At 46.2% G+C, this 12,456-nt stretch overlaps 2 protein-coding genes across 2 annotated transcripts; both read right to left on the bottom strand.

The window, feature by feature from the left end:
* Window positions 1-1,608: 1,608 nt before the first annotated feature.
* On the bottom strand, window positions 1,609-5,455 carry LOC117851718 (probable peroxygenase 4). Its single transcript, XM_034733596.2, has 5 exons — window positions 4,864-5,455; window positions 4,576-4,661; window positions 3,530-3,630; window positions 2,098-2,223; window positions 1,609-2,010 (listed from the first exon to the last, which is right to left on the bottom strand). Exons 1-5 carry the CDS (start codon window positions 5,210-5,212, stop codon window positions 1,854-1,856), a joined length of 819 nt encoding a protein of 272 aa, XP_034589487.1. The 5' UTR covers window positions 5,213-5,455; the 3' UTR covers window positions 1,609-1,853.
* Window positions 5,456-7,243: 1,788 nt separating this feature from the next.
* On the bottom strand, window positions 7,244-10,563 carry LOC117851782 (probable peroxygenase 5). Its single transcript, XM_034733682.2, has 6 exons — window positions 10,284-10,563; window positions 9,998-10,120; window positions 9,800-9,885; window positions 8,729-8,829; window positions 7,660-7,785; window positions 7,244-7,568 (listed from the first exon to the last, which is right to left on the bottom strand). The coding sequence occupies exons 1-6, from the start codon at window positions 10,306-10,308 to the stop codon at window positions 7,412-7,414; spliced, it is 618 nt and encodes a 205-aa protein (XP_034589573.1). The 5' UTR covers window positions 10,309-10,563; the 3' UTR covers window positions 7,244-7,411.
* Window positions 10,564-12,456: the final 1,893 nt, after the last annotated feature.

The following is a 12,456-nucleotide window of genomic DNA, read 5'->3' on the forward strand; positions in this document are numbered from 1 at the left end:
GCTAGGGAGGAGCGAGAGGAGGCAACAGGACAGTGGATAGAGGAGTGGGCGAGAGCGAGAGGTGGGGGAAGAAGACAACAACGCAACGGCTTACCAACGAATCCGGATCACCAGAGCGCACGGCTAGGTGAACTAACAACGGATCTGAACACCGGAGCCAGGGAGGAGCGAGAGGAGGTGGGGTTGGGGGAAGAAGAACACCAACGAATCAGTAGTAGAACACCAACAGACAACGGTCGGGAGGCAAGGGGGGCTAGCGGCGCCGGTAGGCGGCCGACGCCGACCTTCGGTTGCTGGAGAGGGAGGAGGCGAGAGGAGGAGGGGGTTGGGGGAGGAAGAAGATGAAACAAGAACGAATCAGTAGAACACCAATAGACAACACCACAACGGTCGGGAGGCGAGGGGGGCCAGCGGTCGCCGGCGAGGGAGGAGACGAGAGAGCGGAGGCGGAGAGGAGGAGAGCCAGAGGCGGCGACCGGCGAGCCGGCGAGGCGTGCGGGAGGCGGAGAGCCAGAGGAGAGCGAGAGCGGAGAGGACGAGGAGAGCGAGATCCAGATCTGAGAGACCAGAGCGAGAGAGCGGCGGGCGGAGGGGAAGGAAATGAGCTAGGGTTTGCGGGGCGAGTGGGCGACCGACGCGTCGGGGCTTATATACCCCCTCCCCAACGGCTCGATCCAACGGTCGGGAGGCGACGGGACGAGGGAGATCAACGGTCGGGAGGCGAGGGGCACGGGGGTGTCGGGCCGACATCGGGCCGGCCCAAAAATCGTGCCGGCCGTGCTGGCCCAGCGTGCCGGGAATGCGGCCCAGGCCCGGCACTATCGTCGTGCTGGGCCGGCCTGAGCACTATTCCCCTCGTGCCGGGCCCGTGTTCGTGCCGGGTTTTTTCGTGCCGGGCCTCGGGCCGCCCAGTGGGCCTGGCCCATTTGGAAAACTTTGGCAATAAGCCTTCGAGTCCTCACACTCATGCCTCTGGGAAGCCTTTGCATTGAATTCGATGTTTTCCTTGACTTGGTCAACAATGTCTCCACCATCTCGTCATCATATACTCTTGCTCTTCATAGTCTGCTATTATATATAACATGGCCTCTCATAAATATAGTAGGGATCAGAAGACTAGCAATGTGATACATGCACAAGGATGGCTGAGACCCAGGTGGCCGGTGTTAAATGGTGAGAAGCATCCATAGTTATGCTTTAAGATTCAACTCAATCTTGTCAAGTAATAACATCATGTCTCATAAGTCATTGATCTTATGTGGTTTGATCATTTTGGTAGATCAAATTGCTGCGCAGGCTAACTTTCGAACAGATACAACAATTTGGAGTTAGCCCACAAGGCCAAAAGGCATTTTTTTCAGATGTAGAGTAATCATATGAGAGGTTCAATCATACATCTTGACAAAGATCTAATAACAGCCTTAAATTCGATCAAAGCATCAGAAGTCTCAAGTGGCTGAAAAGTATAATGGCTTTGTGTGTGAATATATAGTAGCCCCTCAATGAGCATGGAGGAAAAGACCTAGCAGAAAACTGGATAATAAATACACAGTGGAAGGAATATATTGCATTGCACAGCTACGTCAATTGTCTATTAAGTACAAACAATTTGAAAATAAAAGGCACTGAAACGTGAATTAAGAATATGGGAGAATTACACAATTCGCAACTAATGCATGCCTTGATTCATAAAATACATTCAATATACTTAGAATCTCTAGGATAGCTATAAAAAACAATGGACAAGCATACAGAATCAATAAAAACTAGGATATTGATTTACTGATCCACACACACTGCAACACCCCATAATTTACAAACTCTTGCACTGTATGCTCTCTATGATCTTCTTATCATTTCTTCTTAGTAGACTCCTTAGACTTCACCTCCTTCTCCAACCTTTCGAACAGACTACCATCGTAGACTGCCCTTACAGTGTCCTTGTGGAGAAACCCCTCCTTGTCTTTGCACAGGTAGTACAGCACCTTCCACTCCGTGAAGCCACCCAACCTGTAGAAGTTTTGCCGAAAAATACTGAGCTCAAAGGACCATCACTTAGATGCCATTTTATCCTAATAACTTATGCGGAGAACTTACCATCCTTTGAAGTCTTTAGGTTCCCTGTTTGCTTGGAGCAACTCCTGGAGCTCCATGCCTGTCAGGGCATCAGGCCTGGTATGGGCATGCTTCTTGAAGACCGCCTCAAACTTTTCAGGAACGAACCTGGAGATTTATAGATTGTATGGTTAGAAAATCTACATTGGGCGAATAACTATTAGAGATCCTCGCATTCTTGCAAAAGAGCATAAAGGTAAGACATGTTATTCATTTTGTAATAAGACCTGTCTTGACAGAAACACCTATGGTAAGTTAAAGTGAAAAAATAGAGCATCATATCAGATTCTTCACTCGGTAGTATTTGCACTAGTGTCTTTATGTGCTTTTCAATAAGACGATAATCAGACATGGGTAGACCCACTTGTCAATAGTTAAACACCTGGTATTCAGTATCAGTATAAATGGTTAATTCTCTAATAGATCGATCCTATAAAACTTAGACAGGTGCAGATGCAACTCAGAGTTGTAACAATGTTTCTGTTTTCGGTATCTGACTTGACTCAATACTTCATCCCCCACACACTTACAATTGACTGATCCGTATGCTGGTCCAAAGAAATGCATTGGCATATGTAAACACCACCCATCCCCATGGATCTAAGTTTTATTTTCACCTCGTTTGGCTCCTGATTCAGTTAACTAATGCAATAACCACCCTTCCCAATATTCTTTGTGCCATGCTTTCCATTTCCCATTCGAATATCGAGCTGTAGTGGTTGATGATGCTGTTCCTTTTGACAGCAGAAACGACACGCACAACCCTACGTCCCCAGCTGTACGTTTCCTTTAAGGCCCCGTTTGGGTTCAAGGAATTGGAATCTATTTAATGGAGTAGGCTAATTTATGTTGGAATGTGGCATTCCACAACTTTCCAAAGTTTAGATATAAGCCTATCTTAAATTCATGGGGTGGGAGATGGAAATCAATTCTATAGATTATGGTTATTAGATGGAATTCAATTCTTATAGCACGCTCTTAGACTCGCTTCTCTATAGTAGAAGTGCAGCATACAAGTATCTCTCCCATATCACCAACTATAATATACAACTATATTCCACATACAATTATATTAGCTTAATTAATTTGTGTCTAAATTATGATTATTAGGATGGAATTCAATTCCAATGATCCAAACGGGACCTAATCTTTTTCACTAATGTGCAGTGACACTGCATCCATCAGTCTCACTTCTCAGACCTACTTGCATTCAAATGTCTCCTTGTGTTACTTTAAATTATTTGGAGCTATGGAATTATTAGTGTTACCTTGTCTTGATTGACCAGTAAAGTACAATGAGAAGTGATTATTGATTAACTCTACTCACCAGAACTGGACTCTTGTCCTGCTGGCATATCAACTATATGAAGGAACAACTATGGATGGTGACAGATGAAAAATTGAAGAAAATTACCTTCCGTTGGCATCATACACGCCTGAATCACTTCCGTGCTTGCCCTTGTGGATGTTCTTCACGTAAATGGGGAGCTTGAGACGTGGGGTCTTCCCGTTCTCCTTCAGTGACATGAGGAACATGGAAATGAGTCAGCATCAGAAAAGAAAAACAGATATGGGGATCCTAACTTACACCTGAATTGATCCGCACTTACGTATGCCACGATTTCAGAGTTCTATGCTGAAAACATAACCTAAAGGTGTTAGCTTTGCTTTGTAGGTCTTGAGTGTTCACATTCACGGTGGAAATAATGCAGTGCTAGGTATATGTGCCATAAGACATATGGAGCGCAGCTTTATACCTGCCTTTTTGTTTTCCTTTTTCTGATGAAAAAGGTTGCATCGTTCTAGGTGTAATGTGTGCTGGCATGTGTGTATCTTCACGTTAAGGATTTTTTTCCCATTCAGCACATCTTTAATTATATGGCATTGTTTGGGACTCTTGATTAAAAGATTACTCCCTCGTTTCGAGATTCGAGAGTTATGTTCAGGATCTGCGCAGTCAAACTCTTGAAAGTCTGACCACTGGGTAAAAGTAGATAAAATGTGTTTGAATATATTTTCATGCATTTTAATATCGTCGAGATGATGAACATCTAGTGGTCCCATATTTATATCAGAGGACACATCGATACTCTAAATGCCATCGTTTGAATTTGAACGTAGGAGGAGCAAACGCCACCATCACTGTACTAGGCCACAAGCTGGCGTTGTGCCGGAGAGAAACAGGAAGCAACGTTAAGATTTCATACGCCACCTTACCCAAAACAGTTGATCGCAGCTCTAAACGTCTAAACCATCACTAATCACTAAAGGCTGTTCTTCCTGCCATGCAGAAGAACTGAATCGCTTTGCCGGAGAGTGGGGCAGACAGAGCTAACTGATATCAACATATTTCTAGTTTTCTGCCAGGTTCACGTACAGAAATTTTGGCGATCAAACTAAACACCGAGCCAACTAATAAACTAACCATGATTCTACCAAGATTCAGATTCGAAAACTAACCGGTATGGTCTTGGGTCCCAGGCCTCCGTTGATGAAGACGGCAGCGACGGCGGACAGCGCAACGCCGGCTCCGATGGCGCGGAACCCTGCAGCGGGGCACAAGAAGCACAGCTACACATGGTTAGCACTGTCATCGGCACAGAAAGCTCGCGCGGCAAAGAAAAGAGATTCAGAGAAGGCTTCATGAACCATGATAAGTCCAAAGAAATCATCTGCTATATCTATGTTCGTTGCGAGATTCATGTGTTCACGACGGGCCAGAACCAGAAGAGGCGACCGCGCGCGCACCTTGGTATGTCTCGGCGGGGTAGATGACGCCGTCCTTGTCGCGGTCGAAGAAGGCGACGTGCCCCTGCAGCGGCGTGAGCTCGCCGCCGTACACGCCCGCCACGGACGAGGAGCCCTGCTCCTTGACGGCGTCGTCGTTGATCCCTGGTCGTCCCAGCACGAAGAGCAGCGCGGTGGTTACGAGGGCGAAACTCGCGCCGCGAAGGACGTGCCGACGAGCCAGGGATCTTTCCGGCCGCGGCTTTCGGAGCAGCGGAACGGCCGCCGCTCCACTCTCATTCCCCATTGCCTCCCTCGCTGACTCTTTGTGGGGAGACTTGCCGGGGTCTGCGGCTGGTTTGGCGGCCATGGGGACGACGAGGTTGGATTGGAGGAGATCGACGACGGTTTTGAGGAAGGGCGAGGGGGAGTTGTAGAGAGACACAGGACGGGAGTGTGGAGGTAGCCTTGGAGGGAGAGGAAGGAATGTGGCAGATCGAGATGCCAACGGGGTGTGTGTGGCGGGTGACTGAAGGAATCGATGTCGCGGTCGCGATGGAGGCTACTTTTGCGGAGTGCGCTGGCGCGATGAGGGGCTATTTGTATCCGGGGCACCAGCCAGCAGCCGCGCAACCACTTGCCATGTTTTTTTTTCGAAAACATTGGCAGGAGCGCTGCCTATTCATTTAAGAGGGGAAGAAGTTTGAACATAATTTGACAAGGAAATTACATGAAAGTAAATGACCTCAAGCACAGGAAGTAGCATTAAGAAACTGAAAAAACACCACTTGCCATGTAAGCCAACGTGACCCAAGAGGCCAAGATTACTGGTCGGGTTTGGATATCCCCTGCTACCGAGGTTATCCACCATGAGTATTAATTTGTTTCGGATTAATTAAGCGAAGAATTTGCACTCGTTTTTGGGCGGTCTTGGATTCCGCGCGAGGTTGTTGGGATTGATCGGTGCAAACGAGCAATTGTGCCATTCTTTTGTCGAAGAATGACATGACTAACACGTTGCTGTAGTACCTGCTCTAGCTTATTATCACGAACTTTTGATGCTACTTTTGCAGTAATTACTTTATTCGTTAACCAAATGCTGGTGTCAGAGACTAGTGTATAAGCAGTTGTTGATCAAGCATCACTTGATCATATATACCAATCGGGGTTGCAGAAAAGAATGATGCACACATGGTGACCACTGACCAGATTTGTTCAATATGCAATCGTAGCTGGGGCAGCATACGGTCTGAATCAATCCGTTCCTTTGTTTCAACGGATTAAGAATCACATAATCATGCAGGCCTTTATGACTTGATTTCTTGGATTGGATTACGTGTCTAGTATGCAAAAGCACATGACAACTTTGTCCTTGAATCCTTGTAATTACCTACCTCATTTTATTCCTAGCATTTAAAATTTGATAATTCAAAATTTTCAAACCACGTTCAACCAATAAATGCTGAGAGAATAGCATCTTCTCTTTCTAAAAAAAATAGTGAGAGAATATCATCTAACCTGACCAATTTGGGCAAGCATTTTGCTTGCCCGCATGAGGGGCGCACCCTGCAGCAGGCGCCTGTCAAATCTTTTTGGGCCAGCCAAACTTTGGCTTAGAACCAAATAGCGGACAAAGTTTTACGACATGCCAAAATTTAGCTTGGCTAACCTTGGCATGGAACCAAACATACCTACATATATACTTGAACTTTTGTGAAGAGTGAGTCGCACTTGGCCAGGTTCACGTCCTCCATGCACGTTCTTACAAGTTACAACCCTCCAATCTGTGGACATACTCATCAAGCTATTGCAATGGCTGTCTTCAAGGATTTTGGTCCCGTCTCAATATCCGTACCACTGGGATATTGCATCCGGTTGTCAGAATCACAAAATCAAGAAGGCCTAGTCAGATATGGAATAGGAGGGGGGCAACATGTTTCTATTAAATTGCGCCAAGTATCTTCGATTTTGCATTTGAGGCATTTGTCCTAATAACATAATGAGTTGTATGCAATAATTCATTGTATCATGCCCAAAAGTCGAAACTAATCGAGCATATGGTAAATTCGTTTATACTTTGACCCTAACGGCTAAAATTCTTTGATGGACGCGTGGAAATTTTTCAAGCATTTGGACGACATGGAACAGAATCAGTGATCAACTGTTTATTGAAGTAAAAAACAGTTTTAAAATAACAAATACTTCCTCTATTTCAAATTGCAGGTCATTTTAGCTTTTTTAGTTTCATATATATTATTATGCATCTAGATATAGTGTATGTCTATGTGCATAACAGTATCTATGAACCTAGAAAAGTCAAAACGACCTACAATTTGGAACGGGGGGAGTAGAACGTAAACTGAAAATCTATGAAGGGCAATTCACAGCTTACCTACCATGATTTACAAAATACTTTCAATAAATTTAGATGAGAGGACAGGCCCTTGTTACATATATAAAAGATGAATTGACGGACATAGGAATCCATCAAACTAACTAGGATATAAATTTACTGATCCAACACGCCATAGTTTACAAATTCTTCCACAGCTTCTTTCTGATGTTCTTATCATTTCTTCTTAGTAGACTCCTTGGACTTCCTCTCCTTCTCCAACCTTTCAAATAGGCTGCCATCATAGACTGCCCTGACAGTGTCCTTGTGAAGAAACCCCTTTTCGTCTTTGCAGAGAGAGTAGAGCACCTTCCACTCCGTGAAACCACCCAGCCTGTGGTAATTTTGCACAAAAATACTGAGCTCAAAGAGGCAACATTTAACATCTGATGCCATGTTATTCTCAACTCCTTAAGAGAACTTACCATCCTTTGAAGTCCTTAGGCTCCCTGTTTGCTTTTAGCAGCTCCTGCAGCTCTTTGCCTGTCAGGGCATCAGGCCTAGTGTGGGCATGCTTCTTGAAGATCTCCTCAAACTTTTCAGGAACGAACCTGGAGGTTGATAGATACCATGATGAGTAGCGATTCTATTAGCTGAAGAGGCTGAACTTTTTTTGTAACTGCATAGATAATTGTGATAGATCCTTGTTCTTTTACAAACAGGATAAGTCAAGACTTATTATTTTTGTGATAAATTACAGTAAAGTCAAAGGCATCGAACTCTTCACAATATCTATATTAGTGTCTTCCTTTGTTTTTCTTTAGTCAGAGTTGGGTAGTGCCACTTGTCACAAGTTAACACTTGGTCTTTCAACCTCATGATCATTCAATGATAGATTGAGCTGATAAAATTCAGACACGTCATGTTGCAACCTACTCCTATAGCATTCTTTTGGTCAGTATTTGAGTCAGTACCTGAATCTGCCCACGCTAACAAAATTAAGTGATCCTAGTGTTTGATCTAATTAAAAGACTGGTACATGTGAACGCCTTTCCCATCCTCATGTCAATAGTTTTCCTTTCGTTTACCTTTGGAACTATGCTTCGTTAACCTATATGCAACAACCTCATCTTGTCAATATTTTTTTCTCATGCTTTGCATCTCACGTTGAAATATTTGAACTGAGAGCCGTTGAGTGTTGCTTTAGACAAAGGGCAAAATACAGGACATAGGCAACCCTTCGTTCGTCCCAACAGCTGTTTCCTTGAACCTTATGTTCATCATCGACTATGGGCTAATTCATCTCACATAACAGAAGTGGCACTACCGATTGTTTAGTCCTGTTTAGCTACTCATCCACATGTCTCTTATTAATACTCTATGGGTGGCTACTTGTTCATTAGTGTAAACTTGTCCTGATTCAGTAAAGTACAATGGCAAGTGGTTAGCTCTGACTAAAAAACTGGATATTGTACTGTGTTGCTGACATGTGACCTGTCTGAACCCTGAATTTTTACATGTTGATGTTGACAGATGGAAGTTTGGATTAGGTACCTTCCATTGGCATCGTACACGCCCGAATCGCTTCCGTGCTTGCCCTTTTGGATGTTCTTCACGTAAATGGGGAGCTTGAAGGCTGGAGCCTTGTCGTTCTCCTGAAATTATAACATGGAACCAATCATCAGCAACAGAAAAGAAGTTGATCTCTGCACCGGAATCGATTCGCAGACACGACTTCAGAGTTATATGCTTGGAAAGACAGCCGAAAATAAGGTGTATGGTTCATAATGGAATGCGTTGGTTCATAATGGAAGGTTCATATGTATGTATGTTAGTACATAGCTTTGTGTATGCAATTATGCTAGCGGGTAGCCTATACTTTCCCTTTCTTTCTGAAAAGAAATGTCCATTGATTGCAACTTTTTATGTTGTAATGTTTGCTGGCAACTAGCATGTATGTAAACTTTAGGGGGACATAACGTTAGGACTATTGCTCCCACTGAATGATTATCTGACAATATCACATTGTTAAGGACACCTGACTAATCAATGTTGTCGCTTTTGGGGGAATGGTAGATGGTGGCATGCATAGAACTTTGAAACCTTCCGCAACTAGATATACGTGTTTTTATTATGTTTTTTTCATACTCTTTAATGTTGTAAATCATAAAATGCACTAGTCCACAACGTGTACTGCAGGACATGTGTTAACAATGTCCTAAACGGCATCTTGAGTTATGATTTATGAGCACGGAAGGACAGCAGGCGTATCATCTTTTGCCACAAGCTGACGCTGTGCAAGATCGAAACCTGAAGCAACCTCAAGACATCCTATCCTCGCTTCATGCAAGAACTGGTCTAGGCGTTTCTCCACATTTCGTAACTTCTAAAGGATCACTAAACGCCATATGGTTTTAATTTCTTCTTGACATGTAGAAAATCCCACTATGCTAACTTAGTCCTACATTTAGCGGCTGCCAAAGGCCAAACCGGAGGGAGATTCAGAGCTCAGCCAGGAGCCCTGCAGGACAATGAAAACCTACGGCAAACTGAAAGCATTTCAAGATCTGGCCAAGAGAGAGGGACACTGGACTGGAGCCTGGGGAGAGGAGAGACATCACATACCGGTATCGTCTTTGGTCCAAGGAGGCCGTTGATGAAGAGGGCGCTGAAGGCGGAGAGCGGCACGCCGGCCCCGATCGCGCGGAACCCTGCAGCAGGCCAGAAAAAAAAAAGGCCAGATCGATCAGAAGAGGCGTCAGGCGACGTTACGAAGATTCTTATACAAATGGAGCAAATAAAAAATACGCAGTATGTACGCACCTTGGTATGTCTCGGATGGGTAGATGACGCCGTCCTTGTCCCGGTCGAAGAAGGCGACGTGCCGCTGCAGCGGCGTGAGCTCGCCGCTGTACACGTCCGCCATGGAGGAACCCTTGCTGCTCCCTGGAGGTCCACCACACGTACGGTTATCACAGGAGGAAACTAAACTTGCGCCACGAATTAAAGGACATTCTCGCCAATTAAGCAGCGGTTACTTTTTCCATACTTGTAACTCCCTCACTCTACTTGCTAACGCTTCTTCCTGGGAGGTGGGAGCTAGACTTACCGGTGTCTGCAGGTTCAGCGGCCATGGAGAGGCTGTGATCTCTCTTCGTCGACGAGGACGAGCTGAGCGAGGAGATTGCGGAGGGAGGGGGGAGATTGGATCACGAAGGAGTGTCGTGGTCGCACTGTCGCAGCAGAGGTGTGGCGACGCCAATAAGCTGGTGGGGGTGGTGGGCAGTAAGCAGCAGGGAGGCTAGCTTGTGGAGCTGTGGATGCGCATTGCGTCGTGGGAGGGGTGCTATTTGTACGCGGCTCCGGCCGCGTTGCGCGCCTCGCTAAGTAACCAACCTAACGATTAGCAAAAACGAAAGATTTGTATAATATCGTCTTCAGGGTTGCGGTACGTACGTGCAGAGCAGTTGGCGGCCGTCGCGCGTGCTCTGTTTCCGGCCGAAGCTTCGTGGCGCGCAGCCGCGAGCGCGCACGAGGATATACATCGTCGCCGGTCGCCGCCGCGCACGAGCTGACGGCGAGCACGTGCGCTGTAGCTCCGACGACTCCGATCCCCCTCTCCGCGCGCAGAGGATGAGGATGGACGGATGAAGAGAGACGACCGCGCGCGGAACGGCTGCCGTGAGCAAGAGAGCAGGGCCGCCAGTGAGACCACGCCACGGCTGCACGGCACGCCACGCCGGTGCCCCCGCGCTAGCTACTGGGGTCTGGGGATTACGGCCGGAAAAGGCGACGGCACGGGCGCGTCGGCGACGCGTGCAATCCACCACCAGCCTGGAGCAAGAGCGCGGCCGTGGCCGTGTGGCCGTGGCGTGGTGCCGTCCGTCCGTGTGCGCGTGTGCGTGCGCGTTAATCATCAGTCTCTCCCTGCCGCCGAAAGGCAACGCACGAACTCGAAGATAACAAGACCCTGACCAGCAACATGTGAATGTCGTCGTCGCTCGTCGCCGTCATGGGTCGTCTTGTGCGATGCCTGCCACGGAGTACGGACCAGTGCCGGCCGGAAACGAGTTTACAGTTGAAAACGACGACAAGCACCAGCAACGACTGCAACCGCACCGGCCCGAGTGACTCGCATGAACGACGGCTCAACACGTATAGAGTAAGCTTTAAACGCCGCCGACCCGTGAAGTGGTGTCATTTTCATCTCCTTCAGTTAGCTTGGCCGATTGGAAAGCAAGCAGTTAGGCTGAACAAACATGCATGTGGCCGTCTTACCTTTTTCACATCTTTGATTATCAGATTAGGCTGGCCGTTCGGAAAGGAAGCAGTTAGCCTCCCTGATTTACCCCTACCATGTGGCCGTGTGTCAGCGTCATCTTTCCGGGTAATCATACTCATTAGGCTGATACAGCGCAGTGCCACCATGTTCGTTAAAGGAGAGCTCCTGGTCCTGACAAGACAGGACGACGCTTTTCCCTTCACGCCAAACCATGCCTTCAGTCTCGAGTATCAGGATTCAGAGGTGTGCAAAGCCAGTCTTCCGGTGTCCAACCTTTTTTTAAAAAAATAAATGTCGAACCATTCAGAGCGTGCTAGTTTCGCAGATTACACTGCACGCTAAAGTCGCCCATTTCTTCATAGGTTGCGTAGCATCTTGCTTTAAGATCAAGAAGAACAAAGGCGCGGCCACTTCAACTGATTTTTAGAAGAAAAACAGGACATATCCTAGTTGGAGCAATGAATGGCGTAGGCATTCCTACTCATAGAGTCGGTCGCATATGGGTTTTCTTGGAAGTGTTATTGTATTAATCATATGAAGTATTAACAATAGGACTGACTTTTCTGATTTTCATTGAAAAAAGAACAACGTTGTCATTCTTTTTACTCGAGAATAACATGAGTGCATGAGTAACACGTTCCTGATACCTGCCCTTCATTTGTTTGGAACTTTGATACTAGTACTTTTTTAAGTGGTTGCGTAATGCTGGCTGTGTTGGAACAGGTATAACCGTATAAATGCAGCTAATGATCAATCATTGCCTAATCATGTATGCCAATCCAGTTTGCAGAAACCAATGATGCATGCACTTGGTGACCAGATCTATTCAATACATTGTCATGGTCACAAAAGTTGTTAATGACGAACCTGGATTGAGGCCACATACCTGTTAGCAGCCATTCTGCAAAGAGAAGATGATCAACATCAGTACTTCGACAGCAGCCGATCAGAATCAATCTGTTCAAATAAAGGTTTCATCCATAAAATGAAGAAATATTAT

This window comes from Setaria viridis, chromosome 4, assembly GCF_005286985.2.
Source record: "Setaria viridis chromosome 4, Setaria_viridis_v4.0, whole genome shotgun sequence".
NCBI classification, from domain to species: Eukaryota; Viridiplantae; Streptophyta; class Magnoliopsida; order Poales; family Poaceae; genus Setaria; species Setaria viridis.

What these genes read in the sequence shown, in the direction of transcription:
- LOC117851718 (XM_034733596.2), bottom strand. Translation starts at nt 5,212, where the DNA reads ATGGCCGCCAAACCAGCCGCAGACCCCGGCAAGTCTCCCCACAAAGAG. An exon ending in CCCCGCCGAGACATACCAAG is followed by an intron (nt 4,662 to 4,863) that starts GTGCGCGCGCGG and finishes GCCCCGCTGCAG; the next exon opens with GGTTCCGCGCCATCGGAGCC. An exon ending in CCTAAAGACTTCAAAGGATG is followed by an intron (nt 2,011 to 2,097) that starts GTAAGTTCTCCG and finishes AAACTTCTACAG; the next exon opens with GTTGGGTGGCTTCACGGAGT.
- LOC117851782 (XM_034733682.2), bottom strand. Translation starts at nt 10,308, where the DNA reads ATGGCCGCTGAACCTGCAGACACCG. An exon ending in CGCTGAACCTGCAGACACCG is followed by an intron (nt 10,121 to 10,283) that starts GTAAGTCTAGCT and finishes GTGGACCTCCAG; the next exon opens with GGAGCAGCAAGGGTTCCTCC. An exon ending in CCCATCCGAGACATACCAAG is followed by an intron (nt 9,886 to 9,997) that starts GTGCGTACATAC and finishes GGCCTGCTGCAG; the next exon opens with GGTTCCGCGCGATCGGGGCC.